This window comes from Hemicordylus capensis, chromosome 7 (assembly GCF_027244095.1).
Source record: "Hemicordylus capensis ecotype Gifberg chromosome 7, rHemCap1.1.pri, whole genome shotgun sequence".
In the NCBI taxonomy this organism is placed as follows: domain Eukaryota; kingdom Metazoa; phylum Chordata; class Lepidosauria; order Squamata; family Cordylidae; genus Hemicordylus; species Hemicordylus capensis.
The window spans coordinates 20,329,609-20,344,986 of record NC_069663.1 but is presented as its reverse complement, the minus strand read 5'-3'; the positions used below and the strand labels follow the sequence as shown (position 1 = coordinate 20,344,986).

The following is a 15,378-nucleotide window of genomic DNA, read 5'->3' as shown; positions in this document are numbered from 1 at the left end:
AACCGACACCAAAAAATGGATTTTTAAAAAAAACTTTGGATATAAATCAGGCTATACTCTAATGGGCGATGAAAAACCCAAATCATGTGTGAAGTGCTCCCCAATAACTCATAGGGACTTCAAGGTAAATCTGGCCAATATGTGAATACACATCTTCTATTCCGGAGGAAATGCGAATTAAAAGCCCTGTGTGGAAAATGCCCTGGAAATGCCTCGGATTGAACCTGGGACCTTCTGTATGCAAAGCAGATGCTCTATCGCTGATCTACAGCCTTATACACAGTATACTGAGTAGATTCTATCTATCTATCTATCTATCTATCTAGGAACATAGGAAGCTGCCATGCACTGAGTCAGACCCTTGGTCCATCTAGCTCAGTATTGTCTTCACAGACTGGCAGCAGATTCTCCAAGGTTGCAGGCAGTCTCTCTCAGTCTCAGCCCTCTCCTGGAGAAGGATGCCAAGGAGGGCACTTGGAACCTAGATGCTCTTCCCAGAGCGGCTCCATCCCGAGGGGAATATCTTACGTTGCTCACACTTCTAGTCTCCCTTTCATATGCAACCAGGGCAGATCCTGCTTAGCTAAAGGGGCAAGTCATGCTTTCTACCACAAGAACAGCTCTCCTCCCTGTCTGTCTGTCTATCTATCTATCTATCCATCCATCCATCCCACAGAAGGCTGAAATTCACCCACCCTCTTCGAGCAGGCATCCTGCTCTGTACTACTTGGGTGATGAATGTATGGCTGGCTTTCCAGCACTGTTTTTCCAAATGGCACTGTAGATAAGGACAAGTGTACCATGCCCTCCGATTTACAGCTATATAATGGCCAAGCTCTGCATGAGTGCCCATGTGAACAGCATCTGGGTAGATCTGGTCCTGATCTTCCGGCATGTGATCTGTTTCCTAGTCACCTTTGTTCTGCAGAAAACTTGAAAAAACAAGGGCCCAGCAGACAAAGGAACACCTTAGCTGCCCTGCTAATGTAGTGAGCTTGTGCTCATGGTTGCAAACCAAGAGAGGCAGTGTGGCAGAGCAGATAGAACGTTGGACTAGGACCAGGGAGACCTGAGTTCAAATCTCCCTTCAGTCATTGAACCCAGGTGACTCTGGGCCAGTCACTTATCATATTAGGTGTGAATCTAATATACTGTAAATAGGGGTTTTTTTTGGTATTTATTATGTCTGTTCTCACATCAACCCTGTAAAGTAGGCTAACCTTTAAAAAAGGTTAAGCTTCTTAAAAACAATTCAGGTTTTTAAGTAACTTAACCTACTTTACAGGGTTGTTAGAATAAACATAAGAAATTCAAAAAACAAACAAACCCCTGTTTACAGTATATTAGATTCATAATATGCTTAACTCGAAAAGAATCCAGACATAATATACTAATGTATTTAAGGTTTAAAGTGATGTCAATTATGGATAATAATTATATAAGACCATATAACACACATCAATTCATCCAACTATGGGAAATATTAAAATACATGGCTGCACATAATTCTAGGACTTTAGAGTCCTTAAAGAATAAATACTTCCAAATACGCCAAGAGATGTGTTCTTTCTGGAGAGAAGTAAACATCCTGTAACGTTCTAGAAAAGTTGGTTCCAAAAAAGTCTTTCTGAGCCTGGGGTGTGGGGGGGAGGGGGGGAAATCAAGGATATTCTATTCTATGGTTCCAAAAAAAAGTCTTCCACAGGCCAGATGCATTGAGACCAGTTGCTAGTCTTCCTCAGTGGTAGTAGCTTAACCCAAGTTGTTTGTGGGAAAACTTCTATGATAGCCAGGAAGTTCTTCACACCCGGCTTTTAGATCACATCTCCTCAGGAATGGAGGTGTGCGTCCGGCCAAATTTACCCCCAAAGTCCCTGCAAGCTATCGGGGAGCACTTCACACACAATTCGGGTTTTCCATTGCACCTTAAGAGGGCAGCCCGATTTATATAGCTAGCGTAGTGTAGTGGTTAGAGTGCTGGACTAGGTCTGGGTAGACCCGAGTTCAAATCCCCATTCAGCCACGATACTAGCTGGGTGACTCGGGGCCAGTCACTTCTCTCTCAGCCTAGCCTACTTCACAGGGTTGTTGTGAGGAGCAGCATGTGGTGCACCGCTCTGGGCTTCTCGGAGGAAGAGCGGGATATAAAATGTAAAAATAAATAAATAAATAAATTACATGCATACATACATACATACATACATACATATCTGGGGTAAAAATAATCCACTTTTTGCATCTGGGTTTTTTAGCAACTTCGAACTCGCAGTAAAGACTCACAGAAAAACCGGGGTAAAGCCTGCTGTCTTGGAAAACTCCAGGCTTTACAGGAGTAAATATCAGCTTAAACCTTAAATACATTAGTATATTATATATGGATTCTTTTTGAGTTATTTGTGAGAATAAACATGACCACATAGACCACTCTGGGCTCCTTGGAGGAAGAGTGGAGGAAGAGTGGATCTAAATAAATAAATAAAGTGTGCCGTGCCCCATCGCGCTTCTTCATTCCACAGCTGCTGATCTGTGCTCTCCTGGCCGCTGTCGGGGAGACTTTAATCCTTCCTGGCTAGTGCTTCAGTTCTTGGGCCGTCTCTGCTGTGCCGAGCTTCGTCTCTGCAGAGGGTGCGGCTTCTATCTCTCCAGGCATCTCCTCCCGTCAGGGACTCTGGTCCGCTGTCCCTGCCAGGAGTGCAATGTCCAGGGAAGAACACAGATCAGTGCAAAAGTGAACTAGCTGTAACCCGTGTCGTCCAGGGTACATTCGCCAAATCAGCCACCGGGAGTTAAGTCCCTTTGAGTAGTGCGTCAGCCACCTGTTGTGAGCGTGCTTGAAGACTAGTGAAGGAAAGGATTTCCTCTGTCTCTCGCTTCCAGTGCATGCACTTTGGGGATCTCGGGATTCTAATCTTCATGGGTGATTGTTGGGGGATTGTAACTATTCTGGGTTAAATAATTTGCAACGCAAGGATCGTTAGGAGGAAGGTCGAAGGGAGAACTTAGGTGGTCAGCGTCACTGGGAGGAAATGGAGCCACTCGTAGCATTTGACAAGGGAGAGAGGGAAGAGCATATGGCATGGGGTGGGAAAGGCCATAATCCGGTGGAAAAGCATCTGCTTTGCACGCAGAAGGTCCTAAATTCAATTTTTAAATTTAATTTTTTTTAAAAAAAATTATATCCCGCTCTTCCTCCAAGGAGCCCAGAGCGGTGTACTACATACTTGAGTTTCTCCTCACAACAACCCTGTGAAGTAGGTGAGGCTGAGAGAGAAGTGACTGGCCCAGAGTCACCCAGCAAGTCTCATGGCTGAATGGGGATTTGAACTCGGGTCTCCCTGGTCCAAGTCCAACACTCTTAACCACTACACCACGCAATCCCCGGTATCTCCAGTTAGGATTCTCTCGAAGTTGAATTCTGTGGCTGTTCCCACACTGGGTCTTTGCTTTTCCCTCCTATGCTCCTACTGAATTGTAGCATCAGTGATAATCTAGAGTTAGAAACTATTAAGATACCTCATGATCATATATATCTCGGGAAGAATGTCTCATGGTTTCTTCTCATCTGCCATCCCCAGCATTTCTTCACGTCATTCGGGGCCCGTGACCGCTGCTTCTTGCTGATTTTCCGCCTCTGGCAGAACGCACTCCTAGATAAGGTATGGACCTGACCCATAGAAGATGCAGGGGGCAGGAGCACCCCCAGATATGGCAGCTTGCATCTCAGTCCCCGTCAGGCTATGGGGCCAAACCTCGTCATGTTTCAGGGTTTTTCAGCGGGGTTTGCGAGTTGGGCTTTTTTGCGTTTGTATGACCGGTGTGAAGCTTGCGCCCAGCTCTGAAAGAGGAATCTCAGATGGGGATGTATTTTTGAAAGCTTCGTGTGTGTGTGTGTGTGTGTGTGTGTGTGTGTGTGTGTGTGTGTATTTCAGCCCAGTTGAATCCCTGTGGAGCTAGGTTTCTACTTGCAGGGAGTTGTTTTGAAATGCAGGAAAATGCTCACAAATATTATCCTCCCCCTGCAGTCTGAAGTTCTAAGGTTCATCCTATCACCCCAGAATGCTATTACCGATTTCCCACCTTGTTCTGCAAGTGTTTCTCTGCCTTAGTCCTGGTCAGGTTTTGCACCGAGAGCCTAAACTCTACAACAGGAGCACCTCACCTCTGCTTCCCCGCCTCACCCCCCCCCCCCCCTTTGCCATTTTCTCTCCCCAGACATTGTCCCCCCGAGAACTCTGGCACATTGTCCACCAGTGCTACGGCTCCGAGCTTGGCCTCACTAGCGAGGATGACGATTACGTCTCTCCCGTTGATGAGATCAACGGCTTGGGGTAAGCATGCATGTTGCCCTGCGGAGGCCAGGATCCCCCCTGGCTTGACTGAGACCTGCAGTGCTGCAGAAGGTTCTGGAGTGCAGCTCTTGAGATGGCGAAGCTAAGCGACCGGCACGGTGGAACCAAGGAACTGGTATTTAGAGCGATGCCACCTCTGAACCAGTGTGGTGTAGAGGCTAAAGTATTGGGCAGGCCTAAGTGCAAATCCCTGCTCAGCCATGAAGCCCAGTGAGTGACCTTGGGCTAGCCACTATCTCTCAGCCTAACCCTAGCTCGCAAGGTAGTTGTGGGATAAAACCCGGGAGGGAAGAACCACAGACTGCCCTGAGCTCAGTGGAGGAAGGGCAGGATAAAAAAGTAATGAAGAATGAATGAGCCCGAGGGTTCCATTTAGCCTGGAAGTTCCATTTAGAATGAACGAACCTGGAGGTTCCATTTTGCTAGTATGCCTGATACCCATTGATAAATCCAGCTATTGGCCAGTGCATGGGACCCTAGGGTGCATCTCTTGGTTCTCTTGCTCTTACCTATCTATCTATCTATCTATCTATTTATCACATTTGTACACCACTCTAAACTTTCGTCTCTGGGCGGTTAAGAAGAACATAAAACAAGCTAAGACATACACAAAAATCTTAAAACAATGTAGGCAATCTAAAAATAAAAAACAGGTTAAAAATTAAAAAATTTTTAAAAACCCAGAAAAGGTTCAGGTGAAGAGGTGGGTTTTCAAGTGCTTTAAAAAAAATGTCAGAGATGGGGAGGATCATATTTCAGTAGGGAGGGCATTCCACAGTCTCGGGGAAGCAACCAAGAAGGCCTGTCCCCGTGTTTCTGCCGGCTGAGCTGGTGACAACTGGAGACAGACCTCTCTAGACCAGGGTTTCTTTACCTTGGGCCCTCAGATGTTGTTGGACTACAACTCCTGGAATCCCCAGCCACAAAGGTCATGTCTGGGGATTCTGGGAGTTGTAGTCCAACAACGTCTGGGGGGGGCAAGGTTAAGAAACCCAGCTCTAGATGACCTCAGTGGGCGGTGGGGCTCAAAATGAAGAAGACGTTCTCTTAAATACTTTTGTTGGCAATCCTGAGGATGCTTCCATTGCAAGCAGCCACATGAGTTGTGCATCCTGCAAGTCAGGACTTCAGGGGGGGATTCTTCCCGTCCTTGCTCTCCCTCCTCACCCCCTTGCCCTGCTCTCATCTCCACAGAAGCCCTAAAGAGATTGGGGACATCATTGACCTGAGTGACTTGACTTCTCGCTGCAGCACAGACTTCAAGCTGGACCCCAGCCCCTTGCTGGAAAAAAGGGACGCCAGTCAGAGTATCAACTCGCTGGCCAGCAGTAGTGATGGGACCACCTCGGTGAGCAAAGTGTTGGAATGCAGAATAAGGATTTGAATTCTGCAAATAATCTCCAGATTCCACTGCTGTATAGAACTGCACCTGGGAGAAGAAATGGGGGAAGTGGGGGCGGGGGGGGGGGGGGGGAAGGAATATTTCCACGTACTTCCTTTCTTTGCAAACTCCCCCTGCCCACCTCCCTGGAGCTTAGTTTTTTGTGTTATTTTGTTCCATTGATTTGCCATCTATCGATCTGTCTGTCTATCATATTTTTATACCACCTGATATGCATATCTCTAGGTAGTGTGCAAGATTTAAAATGTTTAAAAGTCACAAATTAAAATACATGAGAATAAAAGCAGTAGAATAAAATGTTTCAAACAAGTTTTTAAAATCATTAAAATCAATTCTAATTAAAAGCCTGAGAGAACAGGATTTTAATTACATATCCCAGAATTCCCTGCAGGACACAGTGGTGTCCCTGCAGAAAAAAACAGGGAAGACAGAATTCCCTAAATTGGTTTGAAAACCATTGGACTAGAGCCATTGTGGACTTAGCTACATGAATATGTTCCACAGAAATATAGTGTTGTACTGAGTCAGACCATTGATCCATCTAGCTTAGTATTGCCTACTCTGACTGGCAGCAGCTCTTCAGGGTTTCGGGCAAGAGTTTTTCCCAGCCCTCTCTGGAGATGCCAGGGATTGAACCTGAGACCTTCATCATGCAAGCATGCAGATGCTCTACCACTGAAAAATGGCCAATCCCCAACTAGACTGTTGGAAGCTTCCTTTTTGTCACTCTCTCAGTCTCCAAGGACTGGTCTGTTTCCTCCCTCCTGCAGCTGTTGGACTACAACTCCCATCATCCCTATTGGCCACTGTGGTTAGGGACAATGGGAATGGTCGTCGAACAACAGTTGGAGGGCTAAAGTTGTGCAGTCCTAATGTAGAGTTTCCCACCCTCTGTATTTCTTGAGGTCAGAAACTTAACTGTGGGTGGTGATCCACAGGGAGCCAGAGGAAGAACTGAGAGCCAGAAAAGAGAGTGAACCAAAAACCCACTTGCACCAAAAGACCACTGCTGTCCAGACAAGGTCCCAGTGAACTAGGAAGCCTAGTATCTAGCTAATACTGCCCATTATACTGCCCTAATACCAGACCCTTGTGGCTCGGGCAAGGTCGCAGCCAATCAGGAAGCCTAGAGTCTAGCTAATACTGCCCATTCACTTCCCTCAAGCTGGCCGAGGACCCCGAGGAGAACACTGACAGCCAAATGGATGCCTCATCCAGCCACACGGTGACTTCAACGACGGAGCCCCCTGGAGATGAGTTGCCTCGAGGGCTGACGTCCCCCCTGGAGGGGGACCCACTTCCCAGTGAGGAGCTCCCCACTGACATGAGTAATTCCTCCTCTTCCACGCAGGATGAAGGTGAGAACAGCCCACATCCCGCTCTAACCACTGAACCCATTTAGTTTGGTCCAGGGGAGGAAAGGAAGACCGGTAGATTTAAAAATGTGACCCTGAGCCGAAACGGTGTTCTTGTATCAGAACTGGTGTTCTCATCAGAATTCCCCCTTGGAGAGTTGAGTACCTTAAGAGGAGGATTCTGATCACTGCTCCCTGTTAATGAGGATTCCCAGATGTTGTGGACTACAACTCCCATCATCCCCAAGCAGAGGCCATCACAGCTGGGGATTCTGGGGATTGTAGTCAACAACATCTGGGAATCCCTGTTAGAGGGAACACTGATTCCCAGATGTTGTTGATTCCAACTCCCAGAATCCCCAGCTGCGATGACTTTTGCTTGGGGATGATGGGAGTTGTAGTCATCTGGGGATCCCTGTTAGAGAGAACACTGCTGGAGACTGCATTAAAAATCTCAAAGCATGCTTGTCTATTAATTTGTCTGACAATCAACCCTGTTCTGCTTTGCCATTGGACCTGTACACTGTACCCGTATCTGCCTGCCATTGAACACAATGCTTACCAGTATACATGCTAAGGGGGAAATCCCTCCTCCCGCCCCACATCTCGGCCCCAAACGCAAGCGCCCTGCACCTCAACCATCTGTCTTCCCTTTCCCTCCCCAGCTGAGGTGGACGCCTTCTTCTCAGACCTGCCGGGGCGATTGCTCATTAACACCGTTTATCACGTTGGCGCCGAGAGGCTGCAGCAGATGCTCTTCAGTGACTCCCCGTTCATTCATGGCTTTTTCGGCCAGCGCAAGTTCACAGGTGAGGAGGGGTTTTGGGGAAGTGGCTTCCCCATCAGGAGCTGGGGAGGGAGGGCTATTTGAGAGGAGGGTTTGCCAAGGGGAAGTTGTGGAAGAAACCGTGATTTCTGTTGATCTCCGTCATCTAGGACAAAATCGGTCTGCTGATGTTTGACGCCCGGCCCCCTCAGCTCAATCTGCACATGTTTTTGGTTTCTGCAGGCTGAGATCTGCATCAGAACCAGCCTGTGCTTTGTGGCCTCTCTATGGAAACTGCTTGGAATAGTCTGTGTCATGCTGTTAGACAGAGCCACTTGCCACGTGACTAGGAGATGGGGCTTTAGCGTCTGCTTTGTATGTAGAAGGTCCCGGGTTCAGTCCCTGGCAGCGTCTCCAAGTAGAGCTGGGAAGGAGCCTCACCTGAAACCTTGGAGAAGCTGCTGCCAGTCTGTGAAGACAATACTGAGCTAGATGGACCAGTGGTCTGATTGGTACCGGGCAACTTCTCCTTTCCACGTAGAGGGTTCTTTTCAAGTGTGTGTGAGTGTTTCCCATGTGGCCAGCAATTGTTACAAGCAATCTCCCATAGTGATCTGGAGACCAATGTTCCTTGTAATGGATTCCCAGATGTCGTTGACTACAACTCCCATCACCTCCAGCTACAATGGCCTTTGGCTCGGGTTTTTAGCCTGGTCTTCTACGTTTTGAAATTTTTATTCTAAATTGTATCTGTTTTATTAACGACGTAAGCTACTCCGAGCGGTGGTGTCCTGGAGGGGTTGATAATTAATTAATTAATTAAGAAAGAAAGAAAGAAAGAATCCGTGTTACAAGGAACTCTGTTGGAGACATACACCTCCCATATGATGTGGGGTGACCCGTGTCCTGAGGTGATGTTTTTATTCTAAATTGTATCTGTTTTATTAACGACGTAAGCTACTCCGAGCGGTGGTGTCCTGGAGGGGTTGATAATTAATTAATTAATTAAGAAAGAAAGAAAGAATCCGTGTTACAAGGAACTCTGTTGGAGACATACAACTCCCATATGATGTGGGGTGACCCGTGTCCTGAGGTGATGTTAAACCTTTCTCTGATGATGTGTTCACACATGCAGGCTATCAAGCAGTGGATGTGCATGTGTGAACAAGGGCAACTGGTTGGTTTTGCTCGGCGCTCAGAGAGCATGAGATTCCTTACTGGTTTCAGACTTCTAATTGGTCACATCCCGAGAACACAGGGCAGGTGGCAGTACTTAAAAAAAGAAGAGGAAAACCAGCACTGCCTAAGAGCTGTGGGATCTTTTTCTGAACACGTCCTCCTTCCCTTCCAGATGTGACGCTGACCTCGTGGAACGGTGACAACAAGTGCCACCAGAGCCGTGTGATCTCCTACACCATCCCGATCAGCAACCCTCTGGGCCCGAAGGCTGCAGCGGTGGTGGAGACCCAGGTGCGGGTGTGTGACGGGGACCCTTTTATACAAGATGGGGGCTGGAGGCCGGTTATGGGGAGGAGGAGCCTTCTTCTGCTGAGAGCTGGTTGGACTAGAATCAGGGGTTCATCCCATGAAATTGATGGCCAGGAAATCTAGGACCAACAAACGGAAGTACTTTTTCACACAACACATAATCCGCTTGTGGAATTCTCTGCCACAAGATGTGGTGACCGCCAACAACCTGGATGGCTTTAAGAGGGGTTTGCATGACTTCATGGAGGAGAGGTCTATCATTGGCTGCTAGTTGGAGGGCTGTAGGCCACCTCCAGCCTCAGAGACAGGGTGCCTCTGAGTACCAGTTGCAGGGGAGTAACAGCAGGAGTTGAGGGCACGCCCTCAACTCCTGCCTGTAGGCTTCCAGCAGCATCTGGTGGGCCACTGTGTGAAGCAGGATGCTGGACTAGATGGGCCTTGGGCCTGATCCAGCTGGGCTGTTCTTATGTTCTTATGACCAAGAATGGTGGTTCTGCAGCTGCTTCCTTGGAACTGGTGGATCATGGGCATCTGCAAGAAAGAGGAGGCATCTCTTGAAGTGGTGGCTCCCTTACCTTTAGTGGGTGGTTAGCAACGGTCCTTGTTCATCCTACCCTCGTGTTTCTCTAGAGTAGAGCTGCTCAACTCCAGCCCTCCAGCTGTTTTTGGACTAAGCCCCAGCCACAGTGGCCAATAACCAGGGATTATAAGATTTGTAGGCCAACATCTGCAGTAGGGCCATAGTTGAGCAGCCCTGCTCTAGAGCAGGGTTGAGCAGCCTTGGCCCTCCAGCTGTTGCTGAAATACAACTCCCATCATCCCCGGCCACAATTTAGGGTGGCTGGGGATGATGGGAGTTGTAGTTCTGCAACAGTTGGAGAGGGCCAAGTTTGCCCACCCCTTCTCTAGAGCCAGGGCTCTCAATCTTGGGTTCCTAGATGCTATTGGACTGCAATTCCCATCATCCCCAGCCGCAATGGCCAAAGACTCTAGTGGCTGTTTCTGGTGGCCTCCTTGGTTTCCTTTTTCGATTGTGAGGCTTTTGGGGGTATGAAACCATTTCCTCATTCTTTTTGCTATGTAAGCCACTTTGAGGACGGGTTGTTGACAAACGGTATATATAAATACTATAATATTTATATACCGCTCGCCAAACAAAGTTCTCAAAGCAGTTTACATAGAAAAATAAATAAAGCATCAAGAAGATGGCTCCCTGTCCCCAAAGGTCTCACACGCTAAAAAGAAACATAAGGCAGACACCAGCAACAGCCACTGGAGGGATGCTGTGCTGGGACTGGATAGGGCCAGTTGCCCCCCCCCCCCCCACCCACTTTGAAAGATGCCTCTTTGCTTAGTTATCAGGGGTGACTCAACGTCACCATCCTTCTCGAGGGACGGCCCTTCGCTGGGGCGAGGTGAAGCTATCACTTCATGCACAGATTCTTGGGCCACAAGCAAGACGACAAGATGGCCCCCCTCCCTGTTTTTTAAAAAGAGAGGAAGTATAGGAGGTTTCGGCACCCTGCCTAAGGTGCAGAGAGGTCGTAAGCTGCCGAACGTGTTAATGGAGAACTCCTCATTCTCACTTTCATCCTCCTCTGCTCCTTCCAGACTCTGTTCCATGCCAATTCCAAGAGCAGGGGCTGTGTGGTCGATTCGGAAGTGATCACGCAGGGCATCCCTTACCAGGACTATTTCTACACCGCACATCGCTACTGCATCACCGCCGTGGCCAAGAGCAAGGCCCGCCTCAGGTACTGCTCCTGAACCTCTTCCCCCAGCAGAAGGCAAGCCGAGGGCCCGGCCCGGCTACCATTTTCTTTCTTTGGGGGGCGTCTCTTGCTCGAATCTCCCGCAGCAGAGCCCAGAAATGAGCCCGGAAGTGGCTTGTGTTGGGAGTTCATGTAGGCTGGAGCCTGTTCATCTCACACAATGCCCAGTTTTGGCTAAGCAACCTCCCCGAGGGCACCACAATTGGTTTGACATTCATTCATTCATTCATTCATTCATTCATTTATTTTACATTTTATATCCCGCTCTTCCTCCAAGGAGCCCAGAGTGGTGTACTACATACTTAGGTTTCTCCTCACAACAACCCTGTGAAGTAGCTTAGGCTGAGAGAAGTGACTGGCCCAGAGTCACCCAGCAAGCATCATGCCTGAATGGGGATTTTTGAACTCGGGTCTCCCCGGTCCTAGTCCAGCACTCTAACCACTACACCACGCTGACTCTCTTTTCCTTTGGGGAAAGCTGGGAAACCGTGGTCTGACCTGCCCTGGGCAATTGGGCTGTGTTGCAGAGTTTCTTCTGAGATCCGGTACCGGAAACAGCCCTGGAACCTGGTGAAGGCACTCATTGAGAAGAACGCTTGGAGCGGTGTGGAGGAATATTTCCAGCACTTGGGTAAGTGAAGGGGAAGGGGAAGCCAAGATGCTTCTCCCCTGCCAGGCTTTCAGGGGCTGGGATCTCCCCCTGCCCTGTCTTCTGTGTTCCCTGGAACAAGGATTCCTAGACGCTGTTGACTGCAACTTCCATCATCCCCAGCCAAAAGCCATTGCAGCTGGGGATGATGGGAGTTGTAGTCAACAACATCTGGGCATTCCTGCTACAGGGAACACTGCCCATCCATGAGGAAACTGATTACAGCAGCGGGGCGCCAACCTGGGTCCCCATGTGGGGATGGACTACAACTCCCACCATCCCCTGCCACAATGTCTCTTGTGGTTGGGGATGATGGAAGCTGTAGTCCAACCACATCTGGGGCCCTAAATTTAAGGTTCCCTGAATTACAGTATTAATGGGAATAGCTCTGGGTCTTGGCTGTTTACCTGAAGTAATGCACAGCATAATATTATAAGAAAAAAAAAACACCAGGAAATTGTTGCTGTTATGATGTGCCCAAAAAATAAGCCTCTGCACAAACTTAAAATTAATGCCCAGATGCTGGCCACACGCTTTATGTCCAAACCGTTGCAATGGGATTTATTTCTCTAAAGGGAAAGTGTGCCGTCAAGTCGATTTCAACTCCTAGTGCCCGCAGAGCCCTGCGGTTTTCTTTGGTAGAATACAGGAGGGGTTGACCATTGCCTTCTCCCACACAGTATGAGATGATGCCTTTCAGCATCTTCCAATATCGCTGCTGCCCGATCTAGTATCAGTGGGGATTCGAACCGGAAATCTTCTGCTCGTTAGTCAAGCATTTCCCCCGCTGCACCACTTAAGGTGACTTTCATTCTAGTTATATGTATATCCCACTTTTCACCCATTGCGGAACTCAAGTTGGCTTACAGGAAGCTTCACTGCGGTCACTCCTCCAGGCATTGACCAGACCGAGGCAATACAAAAGGTCAGGGAAAACTCTAATATGGTTCTAGGTCAGGCCTGCTCAACTTTGCCCACCCCCCGCAGCTGTTTTTGGACTACAACTCCCATAATCCCCAGCAGCAGTGGCCAATAGCCAGGGATTATGGGAGTTGTAGGACAACACCTGCAGGCGGGCCAGAGTTGAGCAGGCCTGTTCTAGGTTCATAATCTATAGCGGGGGGTGGGGGGGGGGCGGTCTAAGTGGAGCATGGCTGGTTTCTAGGTATTGTGTGCCCTCAGGCCATGTCGTGGGACCCTGGGCATGAGACCCTAGGATGGGACCAGGCAGTACGTGTTTTCGAGGCTTTGCATGACTGAGACAGTGACTGCCCCCCCTGCTCTTGTGAGATCCCACTCCCGGCCCTACATCTCTCTTTCTCTGTCTTGTCTCTTGCAGAGCTGGCGCTGGTGCAGGCGGAGAAGGGTCTGTTGGAGGAGAGCTGCCACGGGAAGGAGCCCCGAGGGCTCTTGTCTGGGCTGCGCCGCCGGAAACGTGCCCTGAGCTGGAGAGCCCCCCACGTCGAGGCCCCGATCCCCTCGCTACCCGAAGGCGAGGGGACAGCCCGTACCATCCACGCCTCAGGTCAGCTCAGAGCCGGTGGCAGGCTTTGTGGGGTCCTCGGTGATATGCTCTCGATGGGGGCCCCCGGTCCTCCTCTTCGCTCGCAGGCCCAGTCCTCACCAGTCTTAACAGGGATTCCCAGGCGTTGTTGACTACAACTCCCAGAATCCCCAGCTGCCGTGACTTTTGCTTGGAGATTCTGGGAGTTGTGGGTCAACAACGTCTGGGAATCTCTGCTAGAGGGAATGCTGGTCCTCACTGCTGCAGCACTTGGAGGGACAGATGTGCGAGCTGAGGTGGCAGGAACCTGGCACGGAGCGGGGAGGCCCCCCACATCTCCCAGGGGTCCCAGTTCTCACCGTTGGTGGCTGCTGCTCTCCACCGGCAGCACTTCAGGGGTTGGGGCGGCCCTTTCGTGTGGTAAGATGAGGCATTTGCCTCCGGCAGCAGATTTCTGGGGCGCCACTAGGACAGCAAGAGGACCCCTGCTGCCACCATCAGAGCAGCTTTTTGGGACCCATCTGACCCGCGCAAACATTGCAGGGAGCGCCTCTCCTCACACCCCTTGCAAAGCTTGCAAGAAGACAATGAATACGAATACGACAAATATCTATCTACGGCTTTTCGACCAGAGTTCCCAGAGTGGTGGTCATAGATATAAATAAATAAATGAAAGGGCTCCCTGTCCCCAAATTGCTCACAATCTTAAAAAAACCCAAAAAGAAACATAAGAGAGACAGCAACAACAGCCACCGGAGGGATGTTGTGCTGGGGATGGAGAGGGCCAGTTGCTCACCCTGCTAAATAGAAGAAGATCCCCACTTCAAAAGGTGCCTCTTTGCTCAGGCAAAGAAAAGAAGAGAAGGCTGCTGGCAAGCATCCCTCCTCCCTGTGCCCCATGTGCTTGCCAAGGGTTGGTCTGGAAAGGGGGCTGGCCCTGGCCACCACCAGGGGCAAGGCAGCATTTTGCACCTTGGACATTGCAATACCTCGGGGGCCCCCTGTCGGGTTAGCACCAGCGGGCCCTTGGCAGCTGCCCTGCAGTGCCAACCCTGATGCCGACCCTGGGCAAATACCTACCATAGGATAGGTGAGCTGGGGTCCAACCAGCTTGATTGATTGATTTGATTTGATTTCTATACCACCCTTCCAAAAATGGCTCAGGGTGGTTTACACAGAGAAATAACAAATAAATAAATAAGATGGCTCCCTGTCCTCAAAGGGCTCACAATCTAAAAAGAAACATAAGATAAGACACCAGCATCTAAGTCACTGGCGGTACTGGGCTGGAGGTGGAGAGGGCTAGTTACTCTCCCCCTGCTAAATAAAGAGAATCACCACATTAAAAGGTGCCTCTTTGCCCAGTTAGCAGGGGTATTAGAAGAAGGGGTAAATTAGCAGGGGTATTAGAAGAAGAGGAATGAGGTGGGGATGATGCAGCCCCAAGAAGTCGAAAGGAGGGTTGGAGAAGACATCCCAACTGTGCTGGCTGCATTGATAATTGGTTTATTCCGTCTTGTCTGGTGCGTTCCAAGCAAGATGCTCTTCAGAGGCAAATGTCTTTCTGGGAACAGCGGCTAGATTGCGTCTCCCGCATTTTCTTTGCCTGTAACGGGGATTCCCAGAGGTCGTTGACTCCAACTCCCATCATCCCCACCTGCAGTGGCCTTTGGCTGGGGATTATGGGAGTTGTAGTCGACGACATCTGGGAATCCCTGTTACAGGGGACACGGGGTCCGGCACCACCACCACCCCGCTTTCCCCTCCCCGCTGGACTGGCTTCTCGGGTGCATTAAGAGCGTGACCTCCGGCAGAGCCTGACCCCCGGCTCTTCTTCCCCACTGCAGGCAGCCTGACCTCGCGGCTCTCGGAACAGTTGTCGGAGCACGGACAGGGCCAAAGCCTCTCCAACGTGATCCTCATCATCAGCCTGGTGTAAGCAGTGCTGCTGGAATGGGGTGGGGTGGGGGGTGTTTGAGCCGGATCTAGACCCTGCCGTGAGTTGGAGGGAAGGAGTAGGGGCAAGGAAGAGTCCAGGGGGCTGTGCTTGGCCTCGTCCCTGGCAGGCCCCAGTGGGAAGGAAGGATGCGTTC

At 49.7% G+C, this 15,378-nt stretch overlaps 1 protein-coding gene across 6 annotated transcripts in view; it reads left to right on the top strand.

The window, feature by feature from the left end:
* Positions 1-15,378, top strand: part of GRAMD1A (GRAM domain containing 1A) — a 56,372-nt gene that overhangs the window by 32,775 nt on the left and 8,219 nt on the right. For 4 of the 6 annotated variants that reach the window (XR_008310835.1, XM_053268081.1, XM_053268079.1 and 1 more), the window contains 10 exons: positions 3,576-3,656; positions 4,213-4,328; positions 5,544-5,697; positions 6,917-7,109; positions 7,772-7,915; positions 9,224-9,348; positions 10,972-11,114; positions 11,660-11,763; positions 13,121-13,306; positions 15,133-15,220. Coding sequence is in view for 4 of the 6 variants with exons in the window: in XM_053268081.1 (XP_053124056.1) it covers positions 3,576-3,656; positions 4,213-4,328; positions 5,544-5,697; positions 6,917-7,109; positions 7,772-7,915; positions 9,224-9,348; positions 10,972-11,114; positions 11,660-11,763; positions 13,121-13,306; positions 15,133-15,220 (1,334 nt within the window). In the remaining 2 variants the exon portion in view is untranslated. Of the gene's footprint in view, positions 1-3,575; positions 3,657-4,212; positions 4,329-5,543; positions 5,698-6,916; positions 7,110-7,771; positions 7,916-9,223; positions 9,349-10,971; positions 11,115-11,659; positions 11,764-12,461; positions 12,583-13,120; positions 13,307-15,132; positions 15,221-15,378 lie in introns of those variants that run through there. The other 2 variants (XR_008310836.1, XM_053268080.1) reach the window with 2 other exon arrangements.